Raw genomic sequence first — 25,255 nt, 5'->3', positions numbered from 1 at the left:
AATTTAAAGGAAAATTCCAAAGTCCACATATCAAGAAGACTGGCGACTGATACAGTAGCGCTGCGCTCGTCCAAAAGTGGAAGCAACGCATAGATAAAAAAATACACAAACCTTTCTTCTGAGGATGAAACCTCTGCTTTACCTTTGACCGGCAGATGACGCGTTTATGGGAAACTCTTCTTGATATGTTGTCTTCGGAAATTCAGAAGATTTTATAGAGCGTGTTCGAAAAGCTTTCTATTAAAGTCGATGATCTTCTACTTAGGTCTCCAGGACTCCAGGAAAAGTTTATAGGAAACCATAAGTCTTTAAACTATTTTTGAACGTTCAGAGGATCTAAGAGAACTAAACTCTTCTAACTAAGGGAAATTCAGAGACTTTCCAGGGAAAGTCTAACCAATTCTATATGACACCTATTACTACGAACTTCTACGAAATGAGAAACCAAATGAATCCAAGCTAAAACAAATCTTCAACGTCATGTGCTACGATCTACCTTCACGTTCTGCTCCGAGTCGTCCCCTCCTCTTCAATGAAGTCTGTAAGCTAAATCTGTAACTCTCGCTGCGCTGTGTTGTCTTGTGACGAGTTGTGTTGTATTAAGAATGTCAGGGTAACATCATGGTCCCATGTTATCGATGGCGTTTTTAGTTGTATAAAACGATAATTAAAAAGGCAGTAGCGGGTTGTTGTCGTTCATAAGTCGCGGGAAGAAAATGGACGGGAAGAATGGGATATCGTTGGTTGTTGGGATCGTCTATTCTATGCACATCCTCCGCGCTTGTTAAACAATCACCTCAGGATGTCATTCTATAAATTCATCCGAAGGAACTTCGTAGATGGCCTGGCGATGGAATGTGAAGGGAATGATACGGAAACAAGAGAGAAGGAAAGAATACAAGTTTCATAGTTAGCAGAACGAAAAGAGGAAGGATTTCTATACACTAACACTACTGATATCAGAGATCAGAGTTTGCTAACGGTTGAACCGACTAGGTTTGGTGATGCCTCATCTATTCTACACAGCTATTGATTTGATCTTGCTTGATTATCTGCTCCACTATCCATAATGTCTTTTCTACTGATATTCCGGTGGTGAGATTTTAATTAGTCTAGATGAAAGTGAAAATGTTGTGCCTAAATGTGCTGATGTATGTGTGATTTCGTATGTGTGTGTGTGCGTGTTTAGATGTACTTGTGATTTTGATTTACCCTTGAAATGTCCACGCCAGTGATCGATTTGACCAGATCCGGAATCTTGTTGACGATCTGCAGCACTTCGCCGGTCAGCTTTGCCGCACCGACATCGGCACTTCCGCTAGATACCATCGTAATCTTCTTGGTCTGAGACAGTGGGGCTGCAACCTCGGCGACCACCTGTAGATAAATTCAAACATATATTAGATGAAATTATAACCCGATTTGCATAGAAACTAGGCACGTACCTTTGGCAAAGTTTCCAAGAGCATGTCGACCATAGCAGCTTCGCGATACTCTCGCCAAGCTTCCGCCTTCTTAGCCATCTGCTCGGCTTCGGCTTTCGATTTGGCAGCGATGGCAAATGCTTCGGCTTCTCCGCGGACTTGTATCTGTTGGGAAACACAACCCTATCTGTCACAGCCCTTTCCGTTTCCAAGTAGGTTCTACTCACCGCTTCCGCTTCGGCTTCCGCCTCCAGGATGACCCTGTTCCGGTTGGCTTCGGCCAGCTTTTCCAGTTTGAACTTCTCCGCCTCAGCCGGGCGCCGGATGGTGGCTTCCAGTTCGCGTTCGCGACGAGCCATTTCCTGCACCTGAACGGCAATTTCCTGGGTACGTTCAATGACCTTAATTTGCATCTGTTCCTCCTTGATGCGCTGTTTGGTTTTCGCGGCCTGCAGCTCGTATGCCATCTCGGCTTCGGCCTTCTTCGTCTGCACCTCGACGTCGTACACTGCCTTCTTCAGCTCAAAGTCACGCTGTGCCTTGGCAATTTCCGTGTCGTTCAGGAAACGGGAAGCCATCCGTTGTTCCTCGGCGATGGCCTCCTTGATCGTGGCGTCACAGCGGGCTTCCGCCTCACCAATACGGGCGTCCCGTTTGACTTCGGCCGTACGAGCCATACCCAAACTTTTGAGATAGCCCTGCGGGAAAAGAAGATGGAAAACACGAAAAATGCACAAAAACGTGACCGGATTTATGGCTCGGCTGTTCGCGGAACCTATAATCAAAGTTCTAGTCGTGGAAACTCGAAAAATCTCGGTGAGGATCACTCTCAAAACGCACTTCAAGTGTTTCAAACTTACGGTTCTGAATGGTTTCAAAAAATTCAAGTCAGTGGTCTGTCATTATTTTTTCTGGTTCATTCATAAATTATTCTAGTTCATTTTTCCAACAGTCTGTTCAGTCATTTTCCTCCACATGTATTAGCCTCTTGTTGGATTTATTTTTTTTTTACTGTTCGGGACTTAAATTTCTCCGATCAGTAATTTTATCTATTGCACTATACTGCCCTTTTCAGCATAGGGCCTTATTACGGGTGTCACTACACGGTGATAAGGAAGTGATACTCAGAATGAGAACCGTGATTGCCGTACAAATCAAATGGGAATCACTTCACCGTGACGACAAGTGACAAGTTTTCACCGTGAAGTGACATCCGTAATAGGCCCCATAGTGTTGTCCCATTAGTGAAAACAGCAAGCTGAGAAAAACGCTGTTGAAGATTTTTTTCTCTATGGACTCATATGGACGGGAAAACATAGTTTTGGTATTTTTCGCGACATTTTCTGTCCAAATTAAGAAACTTTCCTTGTTCATTGTGAAGTTTGACAGTCGATTCCAATGTATAACTTATGTTCGCCTAATGCCAAATGCTAATAAGACTGTTATGCCACACACTGTTATCCCATGTTGTTAGTTTAGTGCATGCTGTATTACTACCAGGGCCCAACAATCGAAAATCGTCAAGCGACGACGAAGCTGTCAACCATAACTTTCAATTGAAAGTCATTCTATCTTCTCATCGAGCAGATCCTCTTCAACATCAATAGAACCACTTTCAATCACTTTTCATGCGGTTTGTTTTGGCTTAACTCGTGTTCATTTCGTCTTTCATAGAGTTCTCTACCACCGTTAGTATTAGTGAGAAGTCTCACTAATACATGCATTTTACTGGTTGAAAATAAAAAAACAAACCGCTGTCAAGTCGAACACTTTGACAGCTGATTTCGTGGTTGAAAATAATAAACAAAGCGAAAGTATAAGTGAGATGTTGCGTCGAGAAGTCTATTGACCACTTTGTCAAGCAATTTTGGCGTGACTTTCTACCAGCGATTTCACAAAACTGGACCAACTAATTTCTATTTTTTAGTGAAACGCGCAAATGTTGGCTATTTTTTTCGAGGTTCTAGAAGAAAAAATCTCAAAAGGGTTAGTTTGGTAAAGAGAGATGAAAAAACCGATTTGTACCTTCCTTAAAAGTTGTCCTAGCTCGCTATTCTAATATCTATATGCAATCTTCACACTGCCGTACTCTAACGGAACTATCAACTCTATGCTTTCATCTACTCCATCTATCGTATAAAAATTACCACTACAGTCTGTTATTTGAAATTAGCATCTTCAACTACTCAAAATAATGTTTCATTTCAAAGTTCGAGTGGTAGTAAACGTCATTTTATCTGCTCGAATGAAGTGGTTAATTGTCAAATGGACTTACTTTCGCATTGAAGCGAAGCTGTTCGATCCAAATTCGCGCAGTTTTTCTGACTTTCATCATTGTCGGGTGGTGGTTTGGGTATTTTTTGAATTGGGGTGACGTTTAGGGGCCGGAAATCGATGACCGACGCCACTTTGAAATCCAAGATGGCAGCTTCCGATTTCATAAAAAGTGGGAAATACTGATGCCAACCCATCAATATGGGTATTTTTGGAATCGGGGTGACGTCTAGAGATTGTAAATATATTTGCGACGCCATTTTGAAATCCAAGATGGTGGCTTCCGGTTTAAAAAAATGTGAGAAATACTCTCAAATAATCATCAATATGGGTATTTCTGGAATCGGGATGACATCTAGAGGCTTAAAATCGATATCCAACGCCATTCTGAAACCCAAGATGGCGGCTTCCGATTCAAGAAAATGTGAAGAAATACTATCAAATACTTCTACTGGTATTTTTTGGAATCGGTATGTCATCTAGAGGCCGGAAATCGATGTCAGACGGCATTTTGAAATCCATGATGGCTTCCGATTTAAGAAAAAGTAGGAAATACTGTCAAATACCCATCAATATAAGTTTTTTTTTGGAATCGGGATGACGTTTAGAGATCGGAAATCGATGTCCGACGCCATTTTGAAATCCAAGATGGCAGCTTTCGATTCCAGAAAAAAAAGTGGGAAATACTGTAAAATACCCATCATATGGGTATTTTTTGGAATCGAGTTGACTAGAGATTGGAAAGATATGCAACGCCATTTTGAAATCTAAGATGGTGGCTTCCAGTTTAGGAAAAAGTGGAAAATACTGCCAAACACCCATCAATATGGGTATTTTTGGAATCGGGATGACGTTTAGAGAATGAAATTCGATATTCGACGCCAATTTTGAAAAAAGTGGGAAATTCTACCATCTAATTTTTTTTAGAATCTGGGTATTGTCTAGAAGCCGGGAATCGATATCCTACGCCATTGTGACATCAAAGGGCCAGTTGTGCAGGAAGATTTGAGGGCATTTATCCTACGCAGTCAGACGAAGCAGAAGTGTTGGAAAAGTTTGCGATATTTCTCGATGAACATTTCAAATGGTCCTATCTGCTTTGATCGATTCTCTTCATCGACATCGAAAGGTTTTGCAGCTGAGTTATTAACGAAAGAGAAAGTCGATGAAGAGAATCGATCAAAGCAGATAGGACCATTTGAAATGTTCATCGAGATTTCACGAAGTTCACCAAGAGAAAATTTCGCGAGTCATAGTGAGTTTTCGTGAACTTTTCCATCACTACGAAGCAGATTCTCCTCGTATTGGACGTCGAGAAGATGTTCCGACAAATCCTTATGTAGCTCAAGGATCAACCACTCCGCTCCGTATGATTTCGCTTTTCTCGGGAAGTTGCCGTGTACGAACTGTAAATCGTTACGTATGGAGCCACACCCGCACCATTCCTGGCAACACGAACTCCCCGACAGTTGGCTGCTGACGAAGAAGACCGATTGCCGCTCGCGGCAAGAGCAATTCGTGAGGACGTCTATATGGTACGGACGAGGTGGATGCAGTATCAGAAACCAGTTGACCGAGATGATGCAGTTCAATAGAAATTTCACGAAAAACTCCCATTGTTGAACGAAATTCGAGTCGATCGCTGGGTTATCATTCCCAAGGCAGTACTAGTGGAAATACATTGCTTTTCAGACGCTTCGAATAAGGCGTATGGTGGTTGCGTCTACATACGAAGTCCAGGATTCCAGCGGAACAATTAAGTTGTTTTTTCCGACCTTTATTAGAACTTTCTTCAAACATGCTCCAGAAGAGTTTCTTTAATCTTTTCTGCAAGTTCTGATGGCTTCCTTCAGAAGTTAATTCAAATTGACCTATTGAAAATTGATAAAGTGTTCATTTAAGTAGATTCGTAGAACAATTTCCAATCGATTGACTTGTTTAGAATTAAAATCAATCCGCTATTGGCAGAGTTATAAGTGGTCAAAGCCTGACCACTTTTCGTGACGCGGTCGATTTGAGATTTTTGAAATTGCACCCCCAATATGTACCCGAAAGACGTAATCCTACGTCAAAAATAAAATCTCACCAATGCCCAAGATTACGCTTGATTTTCCTACACAAAAATCAACAAGCAAGCAACAGCGGATAATATTATAAGCGGTGATAATGTAGCTACGAATATCGAGCTAACAAAACTCAACAGCTACAATTTCATCCAAACCGTGGTGAGGAGTTTCATGATTTTTACTTTACATCCGAACGCGACCCGAAGCTACGGTCACTGCTGGCAGTAGTAGCATCGTGTCTGCCATCGCCAGAAGTATAAAGAGAGATAGCCAACTATACTTACTCTTTCTAAGAAAACGATATGCAACGGAATCGTTTTTGTGTCGAGTCAACTCTCAGCTTCATGTTTACATGTTGTGAATAGTCTCGCAATATAGACGAGTGCAAGGGTGAACTTTTGTTCATCTACTGAAAAAAAAATTGAAATTAATGAACACATGAATTATGCTCGCGTAACATTTGAAAAGGGCCTATCAACTATTGTAAACAACTTCCTAGGTCCTTTCACGAGAACCGAAGTACGCCCACGCAAACCAAGAGCACTATTGTGAAAGGGAGAATTTCCCCTACCCGATGGTTTTGTTAGTTTGTGTGGGCGTATTTGGTTCGCGCGAAAAGGGCTTAACAAGTTTTGTGTACACAAATTGATAGGCCTGTTTCAAATGTTACGCGAGTATTATTCATGTGTTCATTTTTAGTAAACAGGGCCTCTCTGTTGTGTCACTTTGTCGAGTGAGTGAACTCAAATCCATCCGTGCACTCGTCTATCAAAGGAGCTTGCAAAATTAATATCAAGCATGATATTTTGTTCCAGAGTGGAAAAATATCAATTGATTGATGATTTTACCAACACTGATTTTGAATATAATTCTTAAGTTTAATAGTACGTTCAGACTACAGAGTTAAAACATGTTATCGCGCTATCTTGATGGTGGTTTCTGTGTTGCAATTAGTTGACAACCGTTATAACATGTTATAACTCTCCAGTCTGGACAGCCCTGCGATCAGCTACAATGACTACAGCACCTCCAAGAACAATCGTTTCCTTTCGTTGACACAGGCCAGCAAAAATCGCATTCTCCACTTCTTCAATACCCCACCCGTATGCCGTCCGAGGATCTGCTGCTGACTGCATTCAACACCAAGGACTGCCACCCGTCGCAAGTGCGAATGTTCCCTCTGAAATCAGAAAGTTCCTCTTCCGGATTGGTAGAGTTCCCGAGCGTAGCCCTGGCGGTGAACGCCATCATGAACTGCAACCACAGCGCGATCGATCACAAAGGCACAAAAATCCCGTGCATTATGAAGCTGTGCTTCTCCTCCTCCAAGACGATGAACACTGTGCGTGGAGCAACGAGTATTGGAGGTTAACCTGAAAAGACTGGAATCGGAGGCTCAGTGAAGAAGTACGCAAACACATTTGTTAAGTTGCTCGGTACAAGAAAGAATGATTTTTTATTCAGTTGATCGTTACAGCGGAAGTAGTTCTGTCAAATAAGAAAGAGTTGCCAGATTGGCAGATAGAAATGAAGCGTTGCTGTATGAACCGAGGGGTTCAACACTCCTTCTCAACGTTGAATGGCCGGATGCCAATCGCCTCTCTCAGCTGTCGTAGTTTGGTTGCTTGCAGCGGCTTCGTCAGCAGGTCAGCCTGCATATGCTCTGTCGGACAATACTGAAGACGCACAATACCTTCACGAACCATATCCTTGATGTAATTGTACTTCGTATCGATGTGTTTAGCTTTCTTCTCCGTACGGTCACCCAGAGTCAAAGCAATGCAGCTCTGATTATCTTCTTGAACTACAATCGGAAAATCCAGCTTCTCACCAATGTCCAACATCAGCTTCCTGATCCATTGCACCTGCTGTAGGCACTCTGCTAACGCGATATATTCGGCCTCGGTGCTCGAAAGGGCCACACACTTCTGTTTATGGCATCCCCATCCAATAATGCCACCGCCGAACTTGAAAAAATAACCCGAACTGGACTTCCGGTCGCTGACGTCACCGGCCCAATCGGCGTCTACGAAGCATTCCAGCGTCCGGTCATCGTGTCCCAGACATAGCTCCATATCGATCGTGCCCTTAAGGTAACGTAGCACCCGTTTAGCTTCGTTCCAGTCTGCTTCCGTTGGTGCCGTAACACGCCGACCGAGAATCGAGGTTGCGATCGATATATCCGGCCTTGAGATTACGGCTGCGTATAACAAAGCTCCTACGAGACTTTGATAATGCTCTGCAGTTTTGAGTCGGTTGGTATTCTCCTCCGTTTGTTTGAGGAAGCCGGGATCCATAGGAATTTTCGAAATTTTCGCATCCTGCATTCTGAACCGTTCTAGAACACGATTCAGGTAGGCCTTTTGGTTAATGCGATACTGTCCGTTCTCCAGTCGAATTTGGATACCGAGAAAGAAGGTCAAGTTGCCCATAACGGTAATCTTGAATTCACTGGCCAGGCTCTGAACCACCCCTTCGAACTCATCCTCCGTAGCGCAAATAACAATGACGTCATCGACGTAAATCAACAAAAATATGTACTTGCCTGATCGCTCCCGAACGTAAAGGCAAGGGTCAGCCTTCGACTGATGAAAGCCCATCAGCTTAAGTACCTCGTCGATCCGTTTATTCCAGACATGGGCGGCCTGTTTGAGCCCATACAAGCTGCGCTTCAACCGGCAAACCAGCTTTCGATCCTCGCTTTCATAGCCCGGCGGTTGCCGCATATACAGCTCCTCCTGAAGCTGCCCGTAGAGGTATGCGGTTTTGATGTCGATCTGCTTGGCCAACATCTTCCTCCGACTCGCGATGGTCAGCATCGTCCGGAACGTGATCTGCTGGACAACTGGTGCGAAGACTTGGTCGTAGTCGGTCCCGAATTTTTGGCAAAACCCTTGCGCTACAAGTCGCGCCTTATACCGCACAAGGTTGCCGTTTTGATCACTTTTGCACTTATACACCCATTTGCATCCGATCGGTTTACGGTGTGGGGGCAACTCCACTAGTTCCCATGTGCAATTCTCCTGGTGCGATCGCATTTCGTCGTCCATGGCCGATTTCCACTCGGCGCTCTGGGGACTAGAAACAGCTTCACGGTACGTTTTTGGCTCTGCTGCACTGTGCTGCACCAAGTTTGCTCCTTCTGCATATCTGACCGGCGGCACACCAGCGGTCACTCTCTGCGAACGTCGAACCGGAGGTGGTGCCACTTCTTCTTCTGCTACAGGATCCATTTGGTCATCATCATCACAAGCATCGCGACTCTCGTAACGCCTGAACCGAAAAACTTGCAGCCAAGCAGCATCGTCGTTCTCCCAGCCGAAGAACTCATCGTCCGAATCGCTTAACTCCGAATCGCCAGACTCCGAATCGCTAGACTCCAATGCATCCGGTGCCACTGTCGCTTTCGGAATTTCGCTCACTGTCCACTCCACTTCTTCACATTCAGCGGGCGGCGTCTTGTCTTCCGTTTTCTTCCGATGTTTGTCTTCAACCTTCGATCCATTTTCGATCTCCAAGAACCGAACGTCACTGCTTATCTGGATTTGGCCGGTTGCAAGGTTGAGCATCCTGTAGGCTTTATGTTCTCCTGAATAGCCAACAAACGTCATTTTGATGGCCTTTTCGTCCAGTTTCTTGCGCTTTACTGCTGGAACCATGACGTAAGCAGTGCACCCGAACAGCCGAAGGTGATTCAAATCGGGTTTCCTCCCGAACCAGATCTCGAATGGGGTACATTCAACTGCTGCTGACGGTAAACGATTTTGCAGGTAACATGCAGTGTTGATCGCTTCCGCCCAAAATCGTTTTGGCATGCCTGCATCCAGTAACATGCATCGCCCCATCTCGCTCAGGGATCGATTTTTCCGCTCTGAAACTCCATTCTGCTGCGGAGAATATGCTGCCGTATACTCCGCCTTGATACCTTCTTCGGCATAGAACCGACGAAGTGTTTTACTGGAGTACTCTCCACCTTGGTCAGAGCGGATAATCCGCGGCTTGCGGCCGAACTGGTTCTCCGCCATTCTGACGTACTCCCGGATGCGCTGCTCGACTTCAGACTTTTCTTTGAGAAAATAGATGAACGCGTACCGACTGTGGTCGTCAATCATGGACATGTAATACCGACAGCCCCCTGGAGTCGTCTCCTCCATGGGCCCGCAAACGTCAGTGTGTACAATGTCCAGAACAGCCGTAGAAGTCTTCTCAGCCGTTGCCGGAAATGAAGGACGAGCCATTTTGCCCTGAATGCAACACTCGCAGGTCCAGCGAATGCCACAATCCACCACTTTCATGCCTGTGGCCAAATCTTTCCGCTTTATCTCGTTTAGCACTTCCGGATCTCTGTGTCCCAGGCGACGGTGCCAAGTGTGTTGGCAGTTCTTCGAATGCTCTCGCGTCTTCACCTGCAACGAACGGTCACTCGCGAATCGCAGAAAGTACATGTCACTTTTCCTGTCGCCTACTGCGACCACCGTTTTCCCGTAAACCAGTTTGCAGCCGGACCCGTCGAATTCAGCCCGCACACCTTTCGACGCCAGCTTACTGACCGAAATCATGTTCCCGTCCAGAGAGGGGACGTAAAGCACACCCGTCAGCGTTAGCTTAATCGCTTCGCCGCTGTCATTAACGCACTCGATTAAACAATCTCCGACGCCCGCGACACGATTCTCGTTTCCGTCCGCGACAATAACACTCATTCGCGAACCTTGTTCCATCCGGAGGAAAGCATCTCTGTCATTACACATATGCGACGTCGCGCCCGAGTCGATTAGCCACGAACGAGACCGATTCGTGTCCGGGTTCTGTCGCACCATGAACGTGAACGACATCGAGTCGTTTTCGCGCACTTGTTTCACTTTTTGTTCTTGCTTCGGCTTGTTCTTCTTCTTCTCGCCACTTTCACCGCCGCTCTTCTGCGCCAGAAACTCCTTGCAGCTGCGCTTTTTGTGTCCTGGTTTTCCGCAAAAGAAGCAAGCAGCAGCACCGGCCGGCTTCGTACCGTTTCCCGCCTTCAACAAGCGCTCTTCCGAACAGTTTCCGCCGTACAGTTTCTCGTTCTCGTCGATGAGCTTCGCTTTGACCAGATCCATTTTCAGCTCCGCATCCGACCGGCTCTCCAACGCGGTGGTCAGAGCGTCGAACGCCTTCGGAAGACTCCGCAGGATCATTGCTACCTGCATGTATTCCGAGAGCTTTTCACCTGAATTTTCCAAACGGGAGTAGAGCTCCTCCATCCCGTAAATAAATTCTTCCATGTTCTGGCCTTCCCGAAAATTCGCGCTGCAGATCTCCTTCAGCAACGAGACTTTTCCCGTGAGTGTCGCTTTGTGGTGGTGCGTTTTCAGCGCCTCCCACGTACTTTTCGCCGTCGTTTTCGCCATGATGAGACTGTGCTGGCCGTCTTCCACCAGCAACGCGATGGTTGCTCTCGCCTTCTCGTCACCTTCGGTCCAATCGGAGGTGACCGTAGTAGGGGGAGTACCTGGATAAACGTACTTCCACGTTCCTTCCCTCATCATGAGCATTTGGACTTTGAATGCCCACGACCGGTAGTTCCGATTATTCAATCGGACGACGCCTACTTTCGAAAAGTCCATTTTTTTTTTTTTTTTTTCGCCTCCACAAAGGGCTCCCGAAATTCACCACTTCGTCGCAGAAAAAAAACTTTACGAACCGCGTCGCGCACTTCACAACTTTCTAGCTTTCACTGCGCCCCAACGCTGGGCCCATAACCTATTGGAGGTTAACCTGAAAAGACTGGAATCGGAGGCTCAGTGAAGAAGTACGCAAACACATTTGTTAAGTTGCTCGGTACAAGAAAGAATGATTTTTTATTCAGTTGATCGTTACAGCGGAAGTAGTTCTGTCAAATAAGAAAGAGTTGCCAGATTGGCAGATAGAAATGAAGCGTTGCTGTATGAACCGAGGGGTTCAACAACGAGAACATCAAAAACACGTAAGCTTGAAAAGAGCGGAAGCTGCTGTTCCTTCTGCTGATCCGTCTCCTTTAAAATTCGTTGAAAAAGACGGACCAGCAGCAGCAGCAGCATCGCTAGTTCGTGTAGTCATGGCCGGAAACCTCGGTCAGGTCAAGATACCGCTGTCAGCTGTTCTTCGTCTGGGAGGAAATGTGGTCACGACTGCCGTCACGGGTGTAACGATTTTGAGAATACATGGCGAGACTTGGTGGAGATTCATGGTTGTGTTTTGAAAATAATTTAATTATATTGTGGCAACATCAATAACAAATTTTGACACATGCACACTGCGCAGGCGCAGAAAAATTTCAGTGTTGCCAGTAACTTTAAAGATCAGAAAAATTGTAACCATGGGTGCCAAACAGTGCCAATGACTGTGCCCAAACTTGTTTTTGGTACACTGTGTGGAGTGACCATCCCGTTGGTTTGAACATGTTGTTCAACTCACCTTGTTTTTTGTAGTCCTATATAGGTAGATAGACATGTCAAACTTTATAAAATCCATTTCGTTACGCGTTTTTAGCCGAGGGTGGCGTCTTCTTTCATTTCTCGCATCTACTTGCATAGTGCATCATCATTTTGCAGCAAATCTTCAGAATCGTCATCAATCTTCTTTCTATCTACCCAGCGTGCGCCCAGACAGAGTCGTCTCCCTCGGTTTTAGCCAATATCCAATAGCGATATTTAACCGTTGTTTTCTCAGTCCAGTGTCAATTTCTTTGATTACTTGTTTTCATATTTCATTTTTTTTTCCTACGAAAGTTCAATATAGGGGAAATGTCTCTAATGTTGGCCTATGGATCTAAGATTGGGCCCATCGCTAAAAACCTGCTATTTATCAATTTTATCTAGATGAACGCTTTATTGTGACGTTACTAATGGATATTTTTGGTTGCTATTGAAAATTTAGTCGATTGCTGAATTTATGTATGGGCCCAAATTAGGGACACTTAGGCCGACATTACCTGCATTTCCCCTATGTACCATTTAATTTTCTCGTTTTTCAAATACACACACGATGTAAACAAAAAGTATTGACAACGTTTCTCAGAAAAGGAAACCTTACAATCTAACTTAAAGTAAGTATAGGTAGTACTTCTATCAGAGCGCAAAAGCTAAAAAGCTGCCGAAAATAGGAAACCGAATACAACAACTAATCAACACAAAGTGGAAAACGATAATACAACAGAAACGAAATCTAAATAAACCGAATTTGCAGTTTTTTTTTCCGTGGCGACATTGCCTCAAAAGCCCCAACGGTGGAGAGACCCCGTCGAAACCTCTGAGGCAGTGTTGTCAATTTAGTGTATCTGTGTGTCTAATGTTTTTTTTTTTCTCTCGAATGTTGGCGTAAGCGCGCTGGCTGGTCAGTGTGTGTTTATTTGGTGCAATCCTGTGTGTACAAAAATCGGAAAACTAAAATCCTTAAGAAGCACATCACATCCATGTGCTAGTGAAATCAATCCAAAATGGTGCGAGTGTGTGGGTGTGTGTGTTTGTGTGTTTTCATTGTGTACTGTTTTGTTGGTGTGTGTGTTACCGCTGTTGGTGTAGTTCATGAATCGCGGATCATCGTATGTATATAAATGGCGAACTTGGTAGCTTATACAGAGCGAACATTGAACAGAACAAGACAGATCAACCAAGGGCGTTGAAAGGTGAGATCATTTAGTTTATATGTGGTAGTGGTGTTGGTAGTTAATAGTTAGTAGTAGTAGTAGTAGTATTAGCGCAAGAAACAATTTTTGGCCATTTGTCCCTAAGGGTTAATCAACATACCTTAGCACCCTTTTACATTTGTTTTTCAAAATATTGTAATTGTAGCGGAAAAATATACGAAGAAAAAGAAAGAAAGAAAAAATACACATTGGAGAAAAAAACTATGTGTTTCTTTTTTTCTTGGAGAGGTGATGAGGGGAAAAATTAGTGTTTAAAGATTAGTACTGTTATTGAGGATATAAAAGGAAATTGATAGAGAGCGAAAAAGACTAAAAACTACTGAGTGAGATGGTTCTACCGCGGAGGAAAAGAAAAAGAAACATGACGGATGTTTCGCCGAGGCGATGCCACTACAGTTTAAGCGAGGTCCTTGAATGCGCCCCATGTTTATTTCTACACTGAACGAAAACATCCGCAATACTTCGACTGATTATTGTATTGCTCGAGCCCTTGAACAATATGCTGTCGAATTTCGGATGATTTCCTTATGGTTGAAATCTTCATTAACTGATGAGCATCCATATGACTGTCCTCCAAATAAAGGATGATATTTATTTGAAGATTGGCTGTAAAACAGACAGGGCTCAGAGGACAACCATTTAAGGATAAGATGACTTACAATTACAAATGCTTTGGAATAGATTATTAATTCGATTGTTTACATTTCCATATTGAACTTCCTCCACCACGAAATAGATACGCTACGGTTTGCTTTACCAATATTCGTACCACCTCTGATAGCGATGGTTATACTTCCACCTCGTTTGTCTGCACAGAGCAGCAAATGACGTTCAATAGAATTATTTACATCATCGTTGTGAATGATTTGCGTTAAGGGGCTGAACCAATACCATATGCATTTCAATTTAAGATGACTATCATTCTGAAGAGAGCATTACGCATTCCAACTGATAGCCATATCCCTTCTCATAACAATGTTCATCCTGTATTCGAGGGGAGCATCATCTGATTTCAAAACAACCGTCATCCGGTTGCAGCTATCATTCGGAAAGGCGATTTCGAAGTTTCGATTCGAACAGAGGACGGTGGTTTGTTACAGTGTAGTTCAATGCAGCATCCATCCCAGACAAGCGGAACATATGATTATCAAAACTGTTTGTACGTACAAAAGTGGAGGCTGTAGACTTCTCTGAATGTCCAAGTATTAGTGCAGAATTTTGGCTAATTTCTAAGTATAAGTGAGGTACAGACGTCTTCTTCTTCTTGTTCGCATTTCAAGCTTATTGCTTAGCGCATATTAGCTTATTGCGTGCTCTCAACGTAGTGTTCTAAATGCACTTCCACAGTTATTAATTGAGAGCTTTCGATGCCAATACCAATGCATGAATTTGTATATTGTGTGGCAAGCACAATGATACTCTATACCCAGGGAAGTCGAGAAAATTTCCAACCCGAAAGATTCCCTCGACCGGACCGGGAATCGAACCCGCCGCCTCCGGCTTGATAATACCGTGCCTTTACTGACTAGGCTATGAGGCCCCGAGAGGTACAGACGTACACTGAACGAAAACATCACCCTCTGTTCTAATGAAACCTCAGACTATTCAAATCGAAATATCGAAACCGCTTTGATAGCTGCAACCGGATGACGCTTGTTTTGTAATCAGGTGATTTTCTTCTTCTTCTTCGCATTTCAAGCTTATTGCATATCACATATTAGCTTATTGCATGCTCTCAACTTAGTGTTCTAGATGCACTTTCACAGTTATTAATTGAGAGCTTTCGATGCCTCTGTACCATTTTTGCATTGGTATAATTGTGTGGCTACAAATGGTGAGTCGACAAACTGGAAGGAGTGTTGTCCCAACAGCTCTGGTCCTCACAAGTTCCTACCTCACGCTTAAACGGGTCAGCCGATGACAAAGACCGCCAGCAAAAGATGCTGGTAGCGTAGCCTGGGCAATGTCACCACGATAAAAACATGGATCCGGATCGTGGTGATAGCAAAGTGAGGGGGTGCGACCCTCGAGCGTCTGTTCACCATGGAGGTGCGGCTCAAACAGCGTCTGTCTCGGAGCGAGCGGCTGAATAAGAAATGCTGTATCACGTCAGCTACACCTAAGGTGGCAGCCCCACCAACATGATGTAGGTATCGCGACCCCGGTAAGGTAGCATACTGAAACCCCCAACATTACTCAGAAAAACGAAGAAAGAGAAAACAACGAACGGAATTTTCGGCAACCGACCCGGCAACGAAATAAGGACAATGAATGGAAACTCGGTACTTGGAATGTCAGAACCTTAAATGAACCTGGACGAGCGGGCCTTTTGGCTCGTGAACTGCAAAAAGTGAATGTGAGCGTAGCTGCTATTCAGGAAGTACGGTGGCCTAGATCCGGAGAACGTGAATTCCGGGCGGTGGATCCCATCGCCAACACTTCCTTCAAGTATCATATCTATCACAGCGGTGGCGATAGGGCAGAACATGGAGTAGGGTTCATAGTGATCGGGAAGCAGATGAAGCGTGTTATGCGGTGGAGACCGGTAAGCGACCGCATCTGTGTATTAAGGATTCGGGGCAAATTCTTCAACTACAGCCTGATCAACATCTATGCGCCAACCAACGATAAATCCGATGACGTGAAGGACGCGTTTTATGACAGTCTCGATAAAACTTATGATGAGTGCCCAAAACACGACGTGAAGATTGTAATCGGAGATGCAAATGCGCAGGTCGGGAGGGAAGATTTCTTTCGTCCAATCATTGGTACAGAGAGCCTACATACAGTAACCAATGATAACGGCCTGAAACTGATAAACTTCGCCGCTGCTAGAGGTATGGCCATCAGTAGCACCTACTTTGCACGCAAGAATATCCGAAAGCACACCTGGAGACACCCAAATGGCGAAACTTGCACCCAGATCGATCACATGTTGGTGGGTGGCCGGCACTTCTCAGATGTCATTGATGTAAGGACTTTTAGGGGGCCTAACATTGACTCAGATCATTATCTTGTTGTCTGCAAAATTCGGGCGCGTCTATCGACCGTTACGAATTCAACGAACCGGAGATCGATGCGTTTCAATATCCATCGCTTGTCAGTAGAAGGTGTTGCTGCAGAGTACCGCCAGAAGCTTGATGAGCGGATTAGCGAAATCAACGTGAACGAGGACCTCAACAATCTGTGGAACACAATCCACGGAGCGGTGAACACAACAGCACAAGAAGTGATAGGTACAGCTCAAAGACGACCACGTAATGGCTGGTTTGATGAGGAGTGCCAGCGGTTGACGGATGAGAAGAACGTTGCCAGAAGCCGGATGTTAGTGTCTGGTACCCGGCTGAACAGAGAGCGGTACAAGGTAGCAAGGGCAGCTGAGAAACGAACCCACCGCAGAAAGAAAAGGCAATACGAAGAACGCGTGATTGCTGAGGCGCAAGAAAGTATGGAACAGAACGATATGCGAAGGTTCTACGCGACTGTCAATGGTGTGCGGAGTAAAACAGCGCCATCTCCCGCCATGTGCAATGACCTTGAGGGGAATTTGCTGACAGATAAAACAATGGTGGCTGCCAGGTGGAAAGAACATTTTGAGACATTGTTGAATGGAGAGAGTGAGGGAGTATCGAGGAACAGAGTAAACATCGCAGACGACGATCAAGCTGTGGAGCCTCCAACGCTAGACGAGGTTAAAAAGGCAATACGTGAGCTGAAAAACAATAAGGCTGCTGGGAAGGACGAGCTCCCGGCTGAACTTTTCAAACACGGAAGTGAGCAGCTGCATCAAGCAATCCACCGTATTCTAACGAAGATATGGGAGGACGAAGAACTGCCTGCTAGCTGGTTGGATGGCCTCATTTGCCCATTATTCAAAAAAGGGCACAGACTCGAGTGCGCCAATTATCGAGGAATAACTCTTCTGAATTCGGCGTACAAAATACTGTCACGCGTTCGGTTTAACAGATTGAGACCGCTTGAGGAGTCCTTCGTCGGTGAATACCAGGCTGGTTTTCGTGAGGGCCGATCAACGACGGATCAAATGTTTACCCTGCGTCAAATCCTTGATAAATTCCGGGAGTACAACTTGCAGACTCACCATCTGTTTATTGATTTCAAAGCAGTATACGATTCAGTGAAGAGAAATGAGCTTTGGCAGATTATGCTAGAACATGGTTTTCCGGCGAAACTAATTAGACTGATTCGCGCAACGCTAGATGGATCGAAATCAAGTGTAAGGGTTGCAGATGAGATTTCGACCTCGTTCGTGACCTTAGATGGATTGAAGCAGGGTGATGCACTTTCAAACTTACTGTTCAACATTGCTCTTGAAGGAGCGATTAGGAGAGATGGTGTGCAGAGGAACGGTACCATCATCACACGATCGTACATGCTCCTTGCCTTTGCGGACGACATCGATATCATCGGAATTGACCGTAGAGCAGTGGAAGAGGCGTTTGTGCCTTTTAAGAGGGAGACGGCGAGGATTGGGCTCACGATAAGTTCTACCAAAACGAAGTACATGGTAGCCGGTAGACAGCGTGGGAGCAATAGTGGTGTTGGTAGTGTAGTGTTGTTAGATGGTGAACAATTTGAGGTAGTGGAAGAATTTGTGTATCTTGGAACACTAGTGACATGCGATAATGATGTTACCCGCGAGGTGAAGAGACGTATTGCAGCTGCAAACAGGACCTTTTACGGATTACGTAGCCAGCTGAAGTCCCGTAGCCTGCAAACGAAAACGAAATTCGCTCTGTATAAGACGCTGATACTTCCGGTAGCCCTCTACGGCCACGAATCGTGGACGTTAAAAGAGTCTGACCGGAGAGCATTTGGTGTCTTCGAGCGTAAGGTGCTGCGAACAATACTCGGCGGTAAACAGGAGAATGGCATCTGGCGGCGTCGCATGAATCACGAGTTGTACCAAGTGTATAACGGTACGGATATAGTGAAGCTTATAAAACACGGCAGACTACGGTGGGCTGGGCATGTAGTGCGGATGCCGGAAGAACGACAAGCAAATATTATATTCAGCAGAGAACCCGGTAGAGGTCGTCGACTCCGGGGTAGACCTCGGACACGTTGGCTATTTGCAGTTGAGGAGGACATCAGGTCGCTAAACGTTCATGGCGACTGGAAGCGATTGGCTCAGGACCGAGTCCAATGGAGAAGAGTACTTCGTTCGGCGTTGAATCAACCTGGCGATTCGTAGCCCATCAAGTATCAAGTATAATTGTGTGGCAAGTCCAATCATACTTCTATGCCCAGGGAAGTCGAGAAATTTTCAAACCCGAAAAATTCCTAGACCGGACCGGGAATTGAACCCAGCCACCTCCAGCATGGTCTTGCTTTGTATCTGCGCCTTTACCGACTGAGCTTAGGGAGGCCCCGAATCAGATAATGCTCCTCTCGAATACAGGATGAACAACAATACGAGAAGCCTCAGTTGGAATACGTAATGCTCTCTTAGAATGATTGTCATCTCAAATTGATATGCATATCCGGAGTGATTTGAGATTTGGGCGTATCGCCGATTTCTCTTTAAAAAAAAAGCTCAATCTCATCAACAACATATAACAAATAATAGAGGAATCATTCCTCTACCCAAGGGGTAAGTCACTCAGCACATTGTGCCAGAATTATATTCTATACAGCTTGGGCACATCCATCGGCATATTTTCGGCGTATCTTCGGCGTATGTATGGGCCCAAATTAGGGGCATTTAGGCCGACTTTACATCCATTTCCCCTACTAGGGGAGCTCAGACTAGCAGTTTACTTATAGATCTAAATACGAAATGTAGGTTCTAGAGTGGACTCAATAGGAAGAGGCAGTTAATCAGACCTCATTAGTACCCTTAATTCAAATAATGCTGCAACTCACACAAAACAACCTAAAGAAGTCTATTCATTACCCTCTATAGTCGGTCTCCAACAATGCTCCCCACCGGTTCCAACTCTTTCCGGCCGAAAGGCTAGGCTTCTGGTCTACCTTTGCGGGCATTATAAAACACTGAAACACAGGACTATTATTACCCTATGGATCACAAAACACCAAAATTTCGCACACCCGCCACTTCCCGCGTCATCCTCAATCCGATTTATCCTTGTGATTTCAAACCAAAACATTCAAGGTGTCAGAAATACTGGGTTGCCGGGATGGGGAATTTAAAAACAATCGCAGCTTTCTCTATGACCGGCACAATCGGCATACTTGCGGAACACTGACAAAAAAGATGACCCAAAATTGGTGTGCGGAGTGACCTACCCCTTGTACCGAACTCGGTTTAATTTTCTACCGAATCTCTTCGGCTACCAATGAGAAACCGAATAAATGGTGTTAAAAAAATATTCAGGCGTATTTATCGAATCAGACCCGAATTATAAATTTGACAGATAGAAATGAAGGCTGAACCGAAAAAAGTACGGTAAAGTATCGACATTTCCGAATCCGGTTCGTGAAAACCGAGAAACTCGATAAACTAAACCGAATATTTGCTAAAACATGTTAAACGTCAAACGCTCAAACGTCAAACGTTCCACTTGCGCTCAACTTCGCGACGGAAATTTTAACCGAAAACTCGGTTCTCTAAGCTGAGTCTAAAACTAGTCAGTCATTTTCGGACGTGTGCAAAAATTAGGGGAAATAGGAAAAGTTCTGTAGCAACTGCAACAGGAGGATGCGTTATAGAGTGGATAAATGTAAGATTATTAGATTATTGTTTATTGGATCAATTACTACGATGTATTTTAAATATCACGCACTTATATCTGAAATGGCGTGCCCCTCGGTTCGGTAATTCTTGAGTAAACCGATGTTCGGTTATTTCTGCTTGAATATATCTTTCGTCAACCGAGATTTTCGGTAACTTTGACAGATTGCAGGTGAAAGAAGAACAAACGACAGCTCGGTTATTCCTCTTTGAACCGAACTGACTACCGAGCGTTCAGCAGATAAAAACTCGGTTGAAATCAAACCGAGTTCGGTATTATTTTCTAAGTGTGTAGGCTTTCAAAAATTGGACTAAAATCATCAAATATTAAGATGACAAGCATCCGAATTGGTTTGCTATGAATCGACTGACGATCATCTCAATAATATTGATATTATCATTAGATAAGTGGTATAAGGCTTGGGTAAGCGAATAATCATTCAAACCAAGGATGACGTTTAGGCAGAGTTGCGACCTATCACAATCACGTCAAACAGCTGATGGTAGTAACGCTTTGTACATTCCTATCCATGTGATCGTCGAAGCTCTCGCCATGACCATCCATCAAGTTGGCGAAAGAAGTAAAAAGCAACTGGTGAATGTCGTCTTCGGTTGTGATCCATCACCGATCTGGACAATCACGACATGCATCTGTGCTCGTTTTGAAGCAGTTGCTGCTTTGCTTTGGGCTTTGGGCTACAAAATGGTGAGTGACAATCTGGAAGGAGCGATATACCTAGCTCCGGTCCTCACAAGTTCCTACCTCACGCCTCCACGAGTCATATGATCACAAAAGACTGCCAGCTGAAACATGGACACAGCTGGTTGGCGTAGCCTGAGCAATGTTGTCAATCCGACAATAGCAGAGTGAGGAGGTGCGACGCGAACACTGGCGCGGTAACCATAGCACGGTGATAGAGGAAATGCTTCGCCAACCCGAGCGTCTGTTCACCATGGAGGTGCGGCTCAAACAGCGTCTGACTGGCATCCAGCGGCTGAATAAGAAATGCTCTTCCCCGGAAGCTACACCTAAGATGGCAGCCCCATCACGGTGGATAGGAGACCTTAGGCCAACCACCTACTGTCTCTGAAACCTTTACAATTGTTACAGAAACCAACAGAGAAAGACATCGAACTGATTTAACGGCAATGACTTTTAACGCAAAACAACGGACACGAATTGGATCATGGAATGTATTGACGTTAGCCCAGCAGGGTAAACTGGCACAACTCGCCAACGAGGCGCGACGCATGAAGCTAGAAATCCTGGGACTGAGTGAAGTTCGTTGGCCAAACTTTGGAGAACACAAACTGCCGTCGGGACAGGTACTACTATACTCTGGTATTCGAGGTGAAAACGCTCCCCGCCATCGTGGAGTTGGTCTCCTACTTAGGGTCCAGGCAAGTGCTGCGCTCATCAAGTGGGAGCCTGTTAATGAGAGGATAATCGTTGCCAGATTTAGAACACGGGTTCGTAACCTTACCATAATCCAATGTTATGCGCCAACCGATGCTGCCGAGCTACAGGACAAGGAGAATTTTTACAGTCAACTGAATGCCGTCGTGGATAAAATTTCAAAGGGTGACATCAAGATCTACACTGGCGACTTCAATGCGAAGATCGGCTCCGACAACACGGACTATGAGCGTGTCATGGGACGCCATGGTCTCGGCGAAATGAGCGAGAACGGTGAGCTGTTTGCAGAATTTTGTGGCAATAACGACATGGTGATCGGGGGCTCGCTCTTCCCCCATCGGCCAGTGCACAAAGTCACGTGGGTTTCCCGTGATGGACATACCGAGAATCAGATCGACCACATCTGCATCAGCCGAAAATGGAGACGGAGCCTTCTTGATGTCCGGAATAAACGCAGCGCCGACATCGCGTCTGACCATCACCTTCTAATCGGTGAAATCCGATCCAGCGACGGGAGGAGAGACTCGGGCGGCGGTTCAACACACGCCGACTTGAAGATCCAGCGGTAAAAAGGTCTTTTGTTCATGAACTTGAGACTCGAGCTGCGGACGTTGCAGAAGGTGGCAGCGTAGAAGAACAATGGACGGCCATCAAGAATGCCTTTATAGAAACAAGCGAGAACAACTTGGGTGAGCTGCGCACCCAGAGGAAAGAGTGGATCACAGATGAAACCTGGCGGAAGATTGAGGAGCGTAGAGAAGCAAAAGCCGCAATAGAGCGGGCGAGAACCAGAGGAGCCAAGAACGAAGCCCGTCAACGGTACTCGGCTCTAGAGAAGGAAGTCAAGCGCTCTTGCAGACGGGACAAGCGAGCGTGGGTGAACTCCCTGGCCGACGAAGGGGAGAAAGCCGCAAACACTGGATCGCATATCAGCAGAGATGCTCAAAGCTGACCCCATGCTATCCGCACAAATGTTGCATCAACTATTCTGTAATATCTGGGACACCGCGACTTTTCCGGCCGACTGGATGCAGGGCATCTTAGTGAAGGTCCCAAAGAAGGGGGATCTGACTGTGTGCGACAATTGGCGAGGCATCATGTTACTGTGTATTGTTCTCAAAGTTCTGTGCAAAGTTATCCTGAATCGGATATAGGAGAAGATCGACGCGACTCTCCGACGGCAGCAGGCAGGATTCCGTGCCAGAAGATCTTGTGTGGACCATATTGTCACGCTCCGCATAATCCTCTAGCAGGTCAATGAATTCCAAGAGTCCCTTTATTTGGTATTCATTGACTACGAAAAAGCTTTCGACCGTCTCAATCACGAGAATCTGTGGGGCACCCTGAGACGCAAGGGAGTCCCGGATAAAATCGTCAACCTCATCGAAGCGCAGTATGAGGCTTTCACGTGCAGAGTTCTGCATAACGGAGCCTTGTCCGACCCTATCCGGGTAGTCGCTGGTGTGAGACAAGGATGTATACTATCACCGCTACTGTTTCTCATCGTAATCGACGAGATCATGGTAGGTGCAATGGACCGTGTACCGAACCGTGGGCTGCTTTGGCAGCCTATCACCATGGAGCATCTCAACGACTTCGATTTGGCTGATGATGTTGCTCTACTAGCACAACGGCGCTCTGATATGCAGAGTAAGCTCAATGACCTAGCCGAACGCTCCTCTGCGGCGGGTCTCACCATCAACGTCAACAAGACCAAATCGTTGGATATCAACACGGGCAACCCTTCCAACTTTATGGTAGCGGGGCAAGCAGTGGAGAAGGTCGAAAGTTTCCAATATCTTGGCAGCCAAATAGAGTCGGACGACGGGACCAAGAGCGACATAGGTGCACGAATCAAGAAGGCTAGGGCTGCCTTTGCGAGTTTACGAAACGTATGGAGATCCAACCAGATAAGTCAACGCACCAAAATCCGAATTTTCAACTCGAACGTGAAATCTGTGTTGTTATACGCCAGCGAGACGTGGTGTGTATCAGCGGAGAACACTCAAAAGCTGCAGGTCTTCATCAACCGATGCCTGCGGTATATAATTCGTGCCTGGTGGCCTCACAACTGGATCTCGAATGCCGAGCTCCATCGTCGATGGCATCAGAAGCCGATAGCAACAGAAATTCGAGAGCGAAAGTGGAGGTGGGTCGGCCACACACTTCGACGGGGCGGAAACGAAATCTGCAAGCAAGTGCTGGATTGGAATCCAGCAGGACATCGCAGCAGAGGCAGACCCAGGGGCTCATGGCGGCGGAGCCTCAATAAGGAAATTAAGCAAGTCGATAGAAATCTGACCTGGGTCAAGGCAAAAGCGAGCAGCCGCCCAGGATGGAAGTCTTTCACGTTGGCCCTTTGCACCGCTGGTGGTGCACAGGACCCTTAAGTAAGTTAAGTAAGCTGCTTTGCTTGCTTATGTGAGTGTATTGGTGAGTGAGCCCAACAGCTTCCGTTTAATGTGGCCTGCTTTGTTTGTAACTCACACTGTCGCGCCTGCCGAGACGAACTTGGAATGCGTAGGCATATTGTTTTCATTTTCTTCTGTCGTTTCGCTTTTTCTCATGATCGTACTGCAGAAGTCTTCACTGCAGCGAGTGTAACGTTTTGCTTGTGAGCAGCGACCATTACTGGTGATTGTTGTTTGCCATGGCTCTATACCTCTCACTGCGTGACAAAACGTTCTGTCAGCGATAGTCGGTTGATGCGAAGACGAAAGTCACGTGAGTGTCATGATATTTTGCATCACAGCGTTTAAGTTCAGTGAAACAAACGATTTTTATATCCATAATGGTTCATTGCTGTTCAATATGGAAATGTAAACAATCGAATTATAAATCTTTAAATCATTTGCAAGTCATCGTGTTCTTAAATTGTTGTCGTCTGAGCGCTGTAAGTGTTACAGCCAATTATCAAATAAATATCATCCTTTATTTGGATGTCAGTCATATGGATGCTCATTAGCTGAGGACGAATTCAACCATATATGGTTATAAGGTTATAAGGTAATCGAGCAATGCAATAACCATTCGAAGTATTGCGGATGTTTTCGTTCAGCGACCATAATCTAGACTTTGTTCAATCCATATTTGATGTAAGATGCAAATCGAGTGTCGTAGGCCATTCTAGTGCTTTTTAACGCATTTCGGAATTTCAACACGTTTTTGGTACCATTTGACTTTGATCAATTATGGAAATCTTTAAGCATAAGCCTGCCCAAACAAGAGACAATATTAGTGACAATTCAAGGACCTCCGGTAATGGCACAATATCAGCGCGAAATACTCAATGGAAAGGATCGAAATGGAACAAAATTAGTGCATTCAATTGCCTAAATTGTAATGTAGCTTTTAGCCGCTTGATATAAGAAGGAAGACGAGCCATTACTGAGCTATGCTGATAAGAAACGAGCTAAACGCGGCTAACAAACTGCTAGCAGTGATACGAACAATATTTCGGTTATCGTTTTTTTTTTTTTGACAATGAAATTGATAAAAAATATGTGCATAACGAGATAGGGGAGAAACAAAACAGGAAACCTGCGAAAAGAATGTGCCAATTCGCGATTAAACTTTCTATACTAAGTGAGAAGGATGAAGTAAGAAATCAGATATTCATGGGGGAAGTAGAGACTAAGACGAAGTAAAGATGAGAGAAAGAGAGCGGTAGAAAGAGAGAGAGAGACGGACAGAGGTTGGGGA

General features: G+C 45.2%; 1 protein-coding gene across 1 annotated transcript in view; it reads right to left on the bottom strand.

Moving 5' to 3' along the window:
* LOC135706991 (flotillin-1) overlaps positions 1 to 25,255 on the bottom strand; it is a 37,841-nt gene that overhangs the window by 7,344 nt on the left and 5,242 nt on the right. The window contains exons 4-6 of the mRNA XM_065228712.1: positions 1,652 to 2,122; positions 1,446 to 1,589; positions 1,213 to 1,377 (exon numbers count right to left, since the gene is read on the bottom strand). Of these exons, the coding sequence (XP_065084784.1) occupies positions 1,213 to 1,377; positions 1,446 to 1,589; positions 1,652 to 2,122 (780 nt within the window). The remainder of the gene's footprint in view (positions 1 to 1,212; positions 1,378 to 1,445; positions 1,590 to 1,651; positions 2,123 to 25,255) is intronic.

The sequence above is a fragment of the Ochlerotatus camptorhynchus genome, unplaced genomic scaffold (genome assembly GCF_037179485.1).
Source record: "Ochlerotatus camptorhynchus isolate MF236.1 unplaced genomic scaffold, CSIRO-AGI_Acam_v1.1 ptg000023l, whole genome shotgun sequence".
NCBI classification, from domain to species: domain Eukaryota; kingdom Metazoa; phylum Arthropoda; class Insecta; order Diptera; family Culicidae; genus Ochlerotatus; species Ochlerotatus camptorhynchus.
This window is presented reverse-complemented; position numbering and strand designations above follow the sequence as displayed.